We start from the raw sequence: 14,077 nt of genomic DNA, 5'->3' as shown, positions 1-14,077 counted from the left end.
ATGCAAAAGCATTTGGCACAGTCCTTGGCACAAGGTAAGGACTTGGTCAAATGTTCTTTATTGTCAGAGCCCTTTGAGGATGCACGCCACATCCTTGGCCCCCACATCCCTGGCCCTCAGGCAATCAGATGTCCCAGAGTCCTGCACAGAACCCGTTAGGCATCTTCTGTCCGCGGTTTCTTGTCGGCACCGTCATCATTTGGTTTTATTTCCTCAGACTATGAGGCATTTCTATTTCTCAGGACCCAATACAAGCTAAAGTTCAGATGTTTGTGGAATAGCCAGAAACAGCCCTTGACACAAAAGGTCGGGTCACTAATCTAGTGGGATGGGGTGCAGCAGGAAACCCCTTCAACACAGGTATTGAAAGTGATCTCTACAGGTGGGAGACTGGGCATGGTGGCCTGGTGGGGACAGCACTGCAGGTAGCTGAGAACACAGGAGTCAAATGTCTAGACCACCCTAACCCTACAATCTCAGGAACGCTCTGCAGTTTAACAATACTTACACTAGGGACAGCAGAGCTTTTCTTGCGTTCAGGAATGTCAGCCTTATTGGGATTACTTGCACTCCCAAGCATGGGGCTGGCTGGAGCAGTTCCCTTTCCTCCGACAGCACTGCCGCTTGTTTTCCGGGAAGGAATTCCGTCTTCTTTGAGGTCACTATCTGCAGTGCTGGTCTGACTCCTTTTTGGATACGCCACAACCGAAGGAATAGCTGGTCCAGCTAAAATAAAACAGTTTACTTTTTACAACATTTATTTATTTTTGGGACAGAGAGAGACAGAGCATGAACGGGGGAGGGGCAGAGAGAGAGGGAGACACAGAATCGGAAACAGGCTCCAGGCTCCGAGCCATCAGCCCAGAGCCTGACGCGGGGCTCGAACTCACGGACCGTGAGATGGTGACCTGGCTGAAGTCGGACGCTTAACCGACTGCGCCACCCAGGCGCCCCAAACAGTTTACTTTTTAAAAGCCAGAATATAGTTTTATATTTTAGTCTGTGAAAACCAACGTATTTAATAAGATGACCCAAGACTGCTATCATCTAAGAAAATACAAGACAGTAAAATCCTGTAAGAGATTTCCCACCATGTATAATGTCCTTCCTTATACAATGAATTCAATTTTGAAATTTCACTTTTGTCCCTTTCTATTGAAAAATTAAAAAAAAATTATTAGTAAGTTTGTATAGTATTTGTGCTTCAGAAATACCTTCAGGGAGAGCTGTCCACTGAAACAATCTCTAGAGTGTTACTGTACAAATAACAAACAAACTAAGCGGGTGCATGTGTATCGTGGCAGCGTGAACTACTTCACCTGGTACATCTGAGAGAACCTTAGTTATCCTTTTTTGTACACGAGATGCGTTCACCCTTTGGAACAGAACAGTACAGACTTATGGGTCATTACTTCTGAAGTGTTATCCTGGATCTTTTGTAAAGCATTCGGAATCTTCTAGATAAACAGGAATTTGAGTAGACAGGGAAAGGTGACACAGGCAGAGGAAAGCATGTTCCTCATGCAAGCGACAGGGAGGAAAGGCGGCAGAGGTTCCCAATCACACCCCACCCCAGGAGGAGTGTGCCTAGGTACATCCTGGATGGGCAATTAACCGATATCCTACAAAATAGCATCAGGAGAGTCTGATGGCAGCACAGGAAATTTGGAGTTCAAAGCATTTTGGAGATGAACAAACTCATATATAACTCATATATTCATTATGTATACTGTCCAGTGGTCATCTTCAAGAATGGCACCAAATGCTCATCATTTATAGTAGAAGAGACTTTATATGTTAGGTGTACTAAAAAGGGGTTGGGGTGGGGTAGAAGAAAACTACTTTTTGGACAAAATCTAAATGGTAAATCTATTTGGAACTGAATTAAAAGTAAACAAAAGTTTGTTTTTATTTATGGGAGGAAAAAAACTAAGCTTCCAGTTTGGGAAATTTACCACATAAAACAAAGAATTAACCAAGCATGTGTGATACTACCCTTAACACTTATCTTTCTTTGCAAAATCATGAGGCAGCTAAGGACATCCTGCACTTTCAGGGTTACTGCTGATCTGCTCTGAAACTTGGCTCAGACCGCATGGTCTCACCAGAGCCACTTGCGTCCGGGGCAAGTTGAGCTCCAACGCACATTTACCACCTGGTTGGTAAATCCGGGCCAACACCAGTCACGCCAGAGTAGTCCTGTCCCGAGGACTGTGTGGACTGCCTTTGCCAGCACAGCCACCTCCTCCACCGTGGCCTCCAGCTCCCTAAACCCTGGTAATCACTGGTCTGGTCTCCATCCCTCATTCTCTCCTTTCCAGAATGTTACATGAATGGAATCAATTTCATAACACCTTTTGAGATTTTTTCTCCATTCCGTGTAGTTCCTTTGAGATCTATGCAAATGGTTGTACCTATCAATGCTTTGTTCCTTTTTATTGCTGAGTAGTGTTCCATGATGTGGCTGTCTCACAGAGAAATGTGATTTTTATGTAGTCAAACTTGGTAAACATGTCTTTTCTTTCATAACTATTAGTGTTGGGGTTTCGGTCAGAATGACCGTCACTAGTCCAAGTTACAACGCGAAAAGCAAATTATCTCGTGTTTTCTTTGACTATTTCCATGTTTTTCACATTTCCATCTTCATTCCAGGTGGAACCCACCCTTGTGTAAGATGTGACAAATGGATACAGATTTATTTTTTTCTGATCACTACCAAACTGCCCCAGTGCCCCAGGGTAATAAGCCAGTGATTCTTTACTTTTTTCCCCCTAAGACAAAGAACGCTTTGAAAATCGAACGAATATCACCTTTCCTAGAAAAATATGTGCACACATCCCAGGGGTTCACACCTGGGACCCAAATTAAGAACCACAGATAAAAGTTAAGTTATACTTTCATAGAACCAGGCCTATAGAAACAGCTGGCATCTGGAAGGAGGAAACAAGGGGAGAGGGAAGAGGAAGGACAAGCTGAAAGCGGGGTTAGCTGTAGGCTTGTCTGCCTTTCTCAGTACCAAGTGAGTGTGCTTTACTAGACATTGCATTTGGAATCTACCTCATTCTTAGCCCTTAAAACTACACAGCCAGAGGTATAACAAAATCTTTCCTTTGCTGACCACCATCTTCATCCCCATAAAGAATAAAAAACAACACAGAATTGGGTGACTTTCTATATATACTTGGATTTCTGGAAATATTCTTTTTATGAAAATTTTTTGGTACTATTTTTTTTTTTTTTTTTTTTAAGTAGGCTCTGTGCCCAACATGGGGCTCGAACTCACGATTCTGAGATTAAGAGCTGCGTGCTCCACTAATGGAGCCAGCGAGGTGGCTTTCATGAACTTTTTGCTATTAGAGGCTCCAAGAAGGAAGGATCGTTATCATCACACAAAGAGCACTCCCTGAGGCAATCAGTGGGTCAGTGGGCAGAGCAACGGGACCTGGCCCCTGAAGTCTGGGCATGCTGCCACAGGTACTCCCACATCCTTGTAACCCTGGGAGATGTGGTGGGCCCTCTTGATAAAATTGGAGGTTTGGTGAGTGTCTGACACCATGTCTAATGGTCTTCTTAGCTCTAAAATTTTCTGAACTGGGTGAGAAAGGCATTACCAATCCAAATGGAATATATATGCTTACAGAAGAATTAACTTATTAAGATCGTCACTAGAGACAGGAGAAAACTCTATTACCAGGTTTTTCCCCTCCAAGACTTTAGGAATAATTCCCTTTAAACTGGATGGTCCAGAGCAATCTGGAGGCATTTTGCTAAATGCCTTGTTGTCTAGAGGCAATGAAAATCCCTCCTTAACAACTAATCTGAACATGGACAGAAATAGAGACCCAGATCAACACTTGGTTTACAAATGCGATGTGCACAATACCTAGTGTCAGAATGGGTCCTCGGCTCTCAGTTACATCCTAGAATAGCAGACACGCTCACAGTTTACCGGCAGCTTCAGTACATGGTGCTGCACCAGCCCAGACCACACAGACAGGCAGCACATCAACAGGAAGAGAAACGGACACTGAGCAAAGTGTCATCGCTCCTGGTACAAAGCCAAAACTATCCACACGGGAATGTTCTGTGCCACCGTCAAGCGCCAAAACTCAAGGTGAAAGAATGAAAGCAGACAAAGTCCAGAGAAGGGAAATGAACTGAACAAAAAATAAATGGGTGTTCCGTGAGAGGATGTATTTTTATAATTTTTTTTTAATAATTTTTTTTTAACATTTATTTATTATCGAGAGACAGAGAGACACAGAGCATGAGCAGGGGAGGGGTAGAGACAGGGGGAGACACAGAATCTGAAACAGGCTCCGGGTTCTGAGCTGTCAGCACAAAGCCCAACGTGGGGCTCGAACTCACAAACTGTGAGATTATGACCTGAGGCGAAGTCAGTCACTTAACCAACTGAGCCACTCAGGCGTCCCGAGAGGATGTATTTTTATTTATTTTTTTAAATTTTATTTAAAAAAAAAAAAAAATTTTTTTTTTTTTTAACGTTTATTTATTTTTGACACAGGGAGAGACACAGCATGAACAGGGGAGGGTCAGAGAGAGGGAGGCACAGAATCTGAAGCAGGCTCCAGGCTCTGAGCTATCAGCACAGAGCCCGACGCGGGGCTAGAACCCACAGACCGCGAGATCATGACCTGAGCCGAAGTCGGCCGCTTAACCGACTGAGCCACCCAGGCTCCCCGAGGATGTATTTTTAAAAGTTAGGACCAGGCCAACTGGTCTAGGTTCCTGGATCTTAAAATGCTGGAATTAAAGAAATACCTGTAACATTAACATTCACAGGTTACAGGCGAATAAACACACATCCATGCTAGAGTGTCTGGATTCCAACACAGGGTTGCCTTGAAGGTAGAATAAATTGTTAAATTTGGTACCCAACATCTCTTAGGGTCCCGAGTCTCATGAAAAATTCACTTCCATGGTGAATATGTTAAGAGTGAGGGTGTTCAGACACACCAATGGCCATAGTGCACCTGACAATGACCCAGGTCAAAAATTTAAACCAAGTAAGGCAAAATTGGGGTACTATGCATTCTCTATGGCTGGCCACGTGTAGCTACATAAATTTAACTTAAAACTGAAAACCATTTCCCTGGTTCAAGTGCCCAACAGCCAAGTGTAGCTACTGGCTACTCTGTTGGACACCATCGATCCAGAACATTTTCATCACAGCAGAAAGTGCTGGACAATGACGCTCGGGAGAGTAAGTCTGATGCAGAGATGGGGAGGGGAGTGAACAGAGAACCAGAGACTGAAGCGAGAGTCCCAGAGGACTGAATGTACCAAGGAGATCAGAGCCTGGAGATGATCAGGCCAACACTGGCAGGACTGGTAGGAAATAAAAGTCCTGAAGGGAAATCAAGTCACTTTCCCACCCTGACAGGCCTTAAGCAAAAGGATGCTTCCCAATATTAGGAGGCCTCTTGTGTAAGGGGAGACTCAAGGAAAACACAGTGGAACAGTCTCAAACTTACCATGGTCACTGTATCGCCTCTGCTTCTGGCTGGAAGAAACACTTCTCTGCACCTTGTGGTGAGGAGACTGGCCAGTGCTGTTGTTGAGGTCACTGCTTGGCCTAACCTTAGCAAGTGAGAGATTGCTGCTAGAACTGGAGTCACTAGCATCCAGCTGAGAGAAAATGAGAAGAACAGAGCAAACCACAACACGGACCCAAATGGTACGTTAGGAAACTAAACTTCTCGTAACACATAAACCTCTCACAAACAGTTCATTCACAGATGAAGAAGCACCATGTACAAAAACGACAACCTTACATTTGGGCAGATGTATTTTTCTGACTGCTGAAAAGCTCATGAAAGGACAGGTATTTATGACCTTTTTAGGCTTTTTCAAATAACGTAAAACACTCTCTATTTACTTCACCTGATACTTTATATCACTTCCAAACCATTAATGACCACAGGCTAACTTATGATGTTCATGTCTGTGACAACATCCAATGTTACAGTTACCATCTCAAAGTTGAAACAGGAGCTCCTAAAGGTGATAGCAGTTAGGTTCATCCTTTGCAGGCCAATTTCAAAATTACATACCCAATGTTATACATGTTAACAAAATAAACACTAAGAAAAGAGCTTTTGAAACTGATCATTTACATAAAAGTTGTATTAGCTTTTTCCAATTACTCTTACCTCTGAAGATTTTCTTCCCAACAACAAATATGTAGCTGTGATTTCATCATATTTCATTTTACTAAGAGATTCTTGAATTTCTTCTTGTGAATATCCCATTCCCACCATAATATCTAAAAGAAGGGCATAATACAGTTGATGTGTTTTGTCTGGATATGAAATCACTGTGTTAGATATTAAAATAATTTCCTTTACTCGACTCTAAACATCATAGATTTTCTAATTTAAATGGGCGGTTGGTTTACTTCTGAGTAACTATAAGGGATAACACAGGAAACTACAGGTGGGTTCCTAATATGACAAAACAGATAAGCTGACTCATATAACTTATGTTTCGCTTCCCACCGTTCACATTTGAGGTGTATGCATACGAGTCAAAACAGAAATATGCCACTCACACACACAAGCATGGAGGCACAGAGTAATTACCTATTCTCTTCTGGTCTGAGATGTCCAGTTCTGGTTCAACAAATGGTTTAAGTTCATCTTCTTCGTGCCCTGCGTTGATCCACCTGTCCTTCATGATTTGCTGAAAGGTCAACTGTTCATTAGCAGCATAAAATAAAACATGCTAATAACCACAATATTTAGAAAAAATTATTTTCAACATTTCATGGATTACAGCTCAAAAGGTAACTTTAAAAAAATGTTTCTGGGTGCCTGAGTGGCTCAGCCAGTGAACGTCCGACTCTTGTTTTCAGCTCAGTTCATGATATCACAGTCTTGTGAGATCAAGGCTCACAACGGGCTCTGTGCTGACAGCATGGAGCCTGCTTGGGATTCTCTGCCCACCCCCCCTCCCCCAATCCCCTGCATGCTCACGTGTGTGTGGTCACTCTCTCACTCTCAAAATAAATAAATAAACATTAAACAAATGTTTTGGGGAACCTGGGTGACTCAGTCCAGTTGGGCGTCCAACTTCAGCTCAGATCTGATTCCACTGTTTGTGAGTTCGAGCCCCATGTTGGGGCTCTGTGCTGACAGCTCAGAGCCTGGAGCCTGCTTCAGATTCTGTGTCTCCCTCTCTCTCTGCCCCTCTCCCACTCTGTCTCTTTCTCTCAAAAATAAATAAACGTTAAAAAAAGCTAAAAAAAAAAAAAAAAAAAAAGTTTTAATGCCTCAATTCCTGCTTTAAAAGCCCCAGGGCAGTATTCTCATACAAACCAAGCAAAGTTCTACAAATACCTTAAAGACCCTCCAAAGTTGTTACTTACTTTGCACTTATGCAATTACCTCTAGAGTGCCTCGTTTTATTGGATTTAGCACCAGGAAACGTTTGAGAAGGTTTTCACAGTCTGTGGACATGTAGAAAGGGATTCTGTATTTCCCTCTTAATACTCTTTCTCTCAGTTCCTTTGGGGATGGAGGGAGGAAAGAAAACTAGTGAGTCAACTTTTAGGTTAAAAAAGAACCAGTGAGACCCCATGATACTGACAGATTCTTATAATATTAACCCTCATCATTTTATAAAATCTTTTGCATTCTGAAGAACGTGGATGCAACTGGTTCTAATACCTTTAGGTTCTGTCCGTCAAAGGGGAGCGACCCGCTGACAAGAGTGTAGAGGATGACGCCCAGGCTCCACACGTCCACTTCTGGCCCGTCGTATTTCTTGCCCTGGAAGAGCTCTGGGGCTGCATATGGAGGACTGCCACAAAACGTATCCAGTTTACTGCCAACAGTAAATTCATTGCTAAAACCAAAGTCAGCTATTTTAATGTTCATATCAGCATCTAACAATAGATTTTCGGCCTAGAGGGAAAACATCAAGACAAAAATGAAATTTAACCAAAATATAATTAGAACTGTGATAGAATTAGGCATTTCATAAAAGCTTTCTGTAATGATATCAAGTTAATATATCCTAATGAATAAAATGAGAAAACATTCTTTCTAGAGGAAAAAAAAAAAACAACCCTGAAGATAATTAGAATTTCTAATTCTTTTTTTTTTTTTTTTAAGTAATTGCCACACCCAATGTGGGCTCAAACTCACAACCCTGGGACCAAGAGTCAGATGCTCTATTGATTAAGCCAGCCAGGCGCCCCAGAATTTCTAATTTTTTTAAACATTAACAACCAGTAACAGATATGAGGTATAGATTAACTGGCAATAATTTAAACAACCAATGCCCATGATAAAAAAAAAACAAAAAAACCTTGAAACAGCTTTTAAAAAATGAAAACTTGTTTTAAGTGGACAACCATGTTTCATAAAAACTGCCAAAGAGCTGTGCAATGGCTATTATTGGGGAGGGAGAACCTAGGCCTCATAGAAGATACAGAGCCAGCCACTTTCATTTATTTCAACAAGCATTTACCACGTGCCAATCACATACCAGAAACAGACATGGTGTCTGGATGTACAATGATGAATAAGATAGATGGAGTCTTGCCCTCAAAGAGCTCATAGGTTGGAGGGGGAAAGGCAGAAAGTCAAGTGGCCACACTCTGACCTGAGTGCCAAGACAGGAGGTGTGGGGGGCTGTGGGCCTAGCACTGAAGGAGCAGAAAGGTCTCCTAGAGGGGCGAAATCAAAGCCACTGCCTGGAGGCTTGGTCAATAGTAGTGGGTGTGTTGGCCCGCAGAATACAGTCTGAAAACCCAGGAGGAAAGACAGACCATGTTTTACTCAAGAAACTGAAAGACAGTATATGGAAAAGAGGTGCAGGGGATATGGCGATGACTGAATCACAAAGGGCCAGTTGAGTGACTGGTAGGAAGTTTGAGTTTTCAACCTAATGGCAATGGAAAGCCATTAAAGAGTCACTCAAACAGGAAAGCGACAATGTTATTTGTGTTCTTAAAAGACCACTGTGGGGGCGCCTGGGTGGCGCAGTCGGTTGAGCGTCCGACTTCAGCCAGGTCACGATCTCGCGGTCCGTGAGTTCGAGCCCCGCGTCGGGCTCTGGGCTGATGGCTTGGAGCCTGGAGCCTGTTTCCGATTCTGTGTCTCCCTCTCTCTCTGCCCCTCCCCCGTTCATGCTCTGTCTCTCTCTGTCCCAAAAATAAATAAATGTTAAAAAAAAAAAAAAAAAAAGACCACTGTGGTTGTAATGTGTAAAACAGACAGGACAGGGAGAAGCAAGATTGGAAGCAGGGAAGACCAAGCAAGAAGCTAGTGTACAAGATGCTGGTGGTCTAGATGAGAACAGTGGTAACAGGGACAGAGAAGAGTGTGCTCAAGACAGGTTTAGCAAAAGGGCCTGGGGGCTGAGAGGGCAGCAGAGCAAAGGAGACTGAGGCACCGAGGGACACAAGCACCAGAACGAGAGGTGAACATTCTGGGGCAGCAATGAAGAAGGAAGGCTGTGGACCTGAGCAGGGGCGCAGGTGATGTGGTCAGACAGCTGGGCACCAGACTGCAGAAGACAGCTCTGGCTGCAGGCATGGATCCAGGACTCGCCAGCATGCAGGTGGCCACTGCAGCTACCAGCGCAGGTGCGAAAGCAGCACGGGTGGGTATGGGAAACAGGGAGGAATGTGGACAATGTTTGGAGAGATATGTGGCAAAGGCGGAGAGAGAAAACGGAGGGTATCTGGAAGGGGACGTGGGGTGAAGAGGTGTTTTGGTGAAGGTAGTACAGACTTGAGCATGTTTTTGTAAAGGCTGCTGGTGAGAAGCCAGCAGGTAGAGAGGGTGGATGAAGAAACAGGAGTCAGGAACCAGGACCCAGAGGCAGGGCCTGCAGGGCCAACCTACTGACCATAACAACAGGAAGGGGGCATGTGGTACAGCTTACTCTGGGAAACCAAAGGAGTTCCTGCCTGGTGGAAACTAGAAAACCTTATCCTATGCCAAGAGCGAGGGCAGAGGTGAAGGAAGGATGGTGCAGCAGGTCTCCAACGGCGCTGCTGTTAACAGAAGACAATGCTGACCAGAGAAACAGAGGGGGCCAGGTGGCGCGGAGGGCACTGTCCACGTGACAGCATACGTCTCGGAGGCCCCCAGCTGTTTGGCAGCATGATGGTTTTTCTCCAGAGACCAGCTATGAGCTACGTTAATTGAAATGTAAAATATTTTTAATAAACTTCCTACTTCTTTCTTTTTAATACCAAAACCTGATTAAAAGGATCAATTATTATAGGATTTATTTTTTTCTTATTTAATAACACAGTCTAATCTGTGACCGCTAGGAAAACTGAGTGCATGCAGATAGAGCACACGCTCACAGACTAAGGGCCCCACAACTTACCTTGAGGTCTCTGTGAACAATCCGCTTTTGGTGGCAGTACTGGACTGCAGATACTATCTGCACAGGAGAGACACAAGGTTATTAATCATCATTAAGAAGAAAAGACTCCACTGATGTTCACACATGCCAAATACTTAGTGACCACCTGAATGTGTGGATCTCTGAAAATAATTTTCTTGTGCTTTGAACTTTCCAATTCGGAGAAATTCAGGGGTGAGGGTGAGAAGAGAAGGGTGAGGATGTTTTTGTTGCTCTCTAGTTTTAACTGTAAAGTCTCCTTTGGGACCTACCCCTTGACATTCCGGTTCTTTGGGAATGGTGCCAGGGTCCAACAAATCACCAGGATCTTGAGGACCCTCTTTGTCCCCAGACCCAGGATCGGATGGCTCGGGTGCAAGCTTCCCATACTCATGTAATTAACTCAAAACCAAACTGGCAGTTACAGACTATCAATGGCCAGGCGTCCATCCAGGTCGGGTCTCCTCTGTTAATCACTTCTCTTCCCAGTCAGACTGCTCCTTATAACACTCTCTTCCTTTTAGCTGATGCGGGTGCAAAGACAGCAAAACTTACTTCACCTCTCTGAGGATCAGTTTCCTCTTCCTCAAAGTGGAAGAGTAAATGTTTTTAACGTGTGAACTACAAACCATGGAATGGTTGTGTGCTCCATCGGTCAGGGTCCCTTCCACACTCAGCAAATGGTATGCTTTTATTTAGTCCACTTTGGATTATTCCTGTGATTAGTACTGCTGATTAAACAACTATTTTGCTGAAATTTCACACTTCCGCCTAACTTTTTAAGAAGTCTCCTTTTCTAAATATGAATGTTTTAGATGCTCATTATAGGAATTTTAGGAAATACAGAAAGGTATATATAAGTACATGACTGATAACATCTCTTGTTGTTTTACTGTATCTGCTTCTAGTCTTTTCATTGGTATTATGCCTGTGTAACTATGTATGACCACATATACACAAAACTGGGGTTCTAAAGCTTTCTCCAGATCATCATCAGCTTTTAGTTGTAAGCCCCACACACCCACCTACACTGGACATAAACATTCAGAGAGGCTGTTTTTTAAGGAGGCTCCGCACCCAGTGTGTGGTATGAGCTCACTGAAGAGTCGCATGCTCTACTGATTGAGCCGGCCAGGCACCCCAGGCTGTTTTATCAATTTGCATTTTGGTTCAAAACAGGCAGCAAGGAGAAGCTGGACTGGGGTTAGGGTGAGGTGAGGCCAAAATCAGGGCTTCACTAAGCAGCTTCATACTTCATAAAGTGAATAGTCACAAGATCAGATCAGATCCACTTATAACCAACAAAAAATAGAAAATTTCTAATGGTAAAATACGGTTTAGAACACTTGTTACCTTGGATTAGCATTTACACTTGTTCTAGTCTGTCTGCATGAAAACTGAGAAAATGACATTGCTTTGTTTTCCCAAGACAAACACGTTTATTGCCTGAAACACAGGTAGAGTTTACCTTCCGCCTGATGATCTGATTTTCCCTCTCCTGCCATACTGAGATTCCCCTACAGGTTATTTCCAAACTCTGTTTTTGAACCAGATTTGACCATCTCCCATCCTTCCTCAAAGAGATCACAGAACTTCTCCTACCTTAGAACAAGTGAACCTAAAGCCACAATAGCCTGAAAATGGTCAGCTTTAAATCACTGCGGTATTTTTTGCATTCTTTTAAGCTAGAAACAATTCTTTCTTTAAAAAAAACAAAAACAAAAACTGAGGATCTGTGTGTTTTCCAGATTGAAATATGAACACAAGCCTAATTTGCCTCTAGCCAGACAGGAGACAACAGAGGCAGCAACGTTACCAACCCCCTAAGAAGAAGGTGAGGAAGGCAAGACGGAGCCGGGAATCTAGTCTTTCTCTCTGAAAACAACAGAGCTCTTGTTCAAAAGCTTAAAACCACACAAGCAGTCACTAGGAGGAGAATGGCGAAGGAGACATCACCTGCTAACGGATGTGAAAAGAAAGGCCTATTTCTGACACAAAACATGATCCTACCGAGTGTACTTTTTGTACGGCATACCTTCTTCTTTGCCACAAACAGGAAAACGTATTCAAGTAAGGATGGCTTATAACCTTTTGGAAAGCATGGCTATTCGAATCAGAGCAAAGAGGAAACACCAGTATCTCACTTGATCCTTCCAGGCTTAAGTGAGGGGTCTTAAGGAAATACTAAGGCAAGAAGAAAGAATTACATTAAATTGTAAGCAGTGTAAATCAAGTCATTCGTAGGAAAGGCACATACACTATCTTTCCTGGACAAACTAATAGGTTCCTCAAATAAAGAACTCAGAATTTCTGCAGAAAATTTAAAATAACTGAGCAAGTGCCTCAAGATTTGGGGTAGTCGATGTCCAAGCCCCTCTGACAAGTGAGACCCCGCCAGGGGGCTGGGTAGAGACGGAAGAAGTGAGGGGCAGTTACAGGGTTAAGCACCGAGCTGCTTCCTTGGAGAAGGTCAGGCTCAAACCTGTTGTTGCTGGCTGGCGCTAAGCAGCCCACTCCTCACAGTCAACAGACCACATTCACATAAATGTGTGCAAGTTAGACAGATTCATCTGAGTGGGAAGGAACTGAAGTTTTAGGAGGAAAGAAAAAAAAAATCTTGGCTTTTAAGGGGCCAATTTACAAAAATTAAGAGTACAGTTATGGGAAGGGCCAAACAGGCTTGTCTTGTAATAAAGAGAACCTTGAGCTTCCCTCCACAGACCACAGAATAAAATGATAGGAGAACTGGAAAGTACTTCAAAGTTTATCAAGTACAAATTCCAATTTTTGAGCTAGAAAAACGGAGGATATGAGAAGTTAAATAATAGCCAAAAGTTAGTTTCAAATTTTGATATTTAATAGGTTTTAATTCAAAGTATCATTAGTATTTAAGCTTTTAAATTAAATTTAAGGAACAGAAGTTAATCTGAGCAGCAAGTTCTTAACTGTAAATACCAGACTAAGCAAAAGAGGCAACTGTTAAAAGAAATCTGGAAAATCAACTAAAATTGTCTTTCCAAATACTATGAAATCTTTAAAGACTACTGTCTATACCTCTACTGTGGCAACCTTATAGATAAATAAAACAAAAAAATTAAAGGTTCTGAAACGAGGCTATACTGCCGTCTACATACAGAACTGATTGATGTCTAGCGAAGTACAGAGTTAATTTAATGTTTTTATTTGTTTTGACAGACAGAGTGCACGTACATGTGAGTGGGGGAGGGGCAGAGAGAGCAGGAGGGAGGGAGAGAGGGGGAGAGAGAGAGAGAGAGACAGAGAGAGACAGAGAGAGAGAACCCCAAGCAGGATAGAGCCTCATGCGCTCGATCCTAGGAACAGTCAGATCATGACCTGAGCCAAAATCAAGAGTCAAACGCTTAATCGCCTGAGCTCCCCAGGTGCCCCAGTACACTGTTAGTTTAAAAGCAGTAAACGGGGTGCCTGGGTGGCGCAGTCAGTTAAACGTCCAACTTCAGCTCAGGTCATGATCTCACAGTTTGTGGATTCAAGCCCCACGTCGAGCTCTGTGCTAACAGCTCAGAACCTGGAGCCTGCTTCTGTTTCTGTGTCTCCCTCTCTCTCTCTCTCAAAAATAAGAAACATTTAATTAAAGGAAGGAAGGAAGGAAGGAAGGAAGGAAGGAAGGAAGGAAGGAAGGAAGGAAGGAAGGAAGGAAGGAAGGAAGGAA

At 43.2% G+C, this 14,077-nt stretch overlaps 1 protein-coding gene across 7 annotated transcripts in view; it reads right to left on the bottom strand.

Annotated features, from left to right (window-relative positions):
- The window catches only part of MARK3 (microtubule affinity regulating kinase 3), a 90,360-nt gene that overhangs the window by 19,809 nt on the left and 56,474 nt on the right, over positions 1-14,077 (bottom strand). For 5 of the 7 annotated variants that reach the window (XM_040478307.1, XM_040478309.1, XM_040478308.1 and 2 more), the window contains 7 exons: positions 10,369-10,425; positions 7,689-7,925; positions 7,407-7,526; positions 6,603-6,702; positions 6,174-6,286; positions 5,496-5,649; positions 509-726 (listed from right to left, as the gene is read on the bottom strand). In XM_040478307.1, the coding sequence (XP_040334241.1) occupies positions 509-726; positions 5,496-5,649; positions 6,174-6,286; positions 6,603-6,702; positions 7,407-7,526; positions 7,689-7,925; positions 10,369-10,425 (999 nt within the window). The remainder of the gene's footprint in view (positions 1-508; positions 727-5,495; positions 5,650-6,173; positions 6,287-6,602; positions 6,703-7,406; positions 7,527-7,688; positions 7,926-10,368; positions 10,426-14,077) is intronic. The other 2 variants (XM_040478311.1, XM_040478314.1) reach the window with 2 other exon arrangements.

This window comes from Herpailurus yagouaroundi, unplaced genomic scaffold (assembly GCF_014898765.1).
Source record: "Herpailurus yagouaroundi ecotype Mexico unplaced genomic scaffold, PumYag 141, whole genome shotgun sequence".
In the NCBI taxonomy this organism is placed as follows: domain Eukaryota; kingdom Metazoa; phylum Chordata; class Mammalia; order Carnivora; family Felidae; genus Herpailurus; species Herpailurus yagouaroundi.
This window is presented reverse-complemented; position numbering and strand designations above follow the sequence as displayed.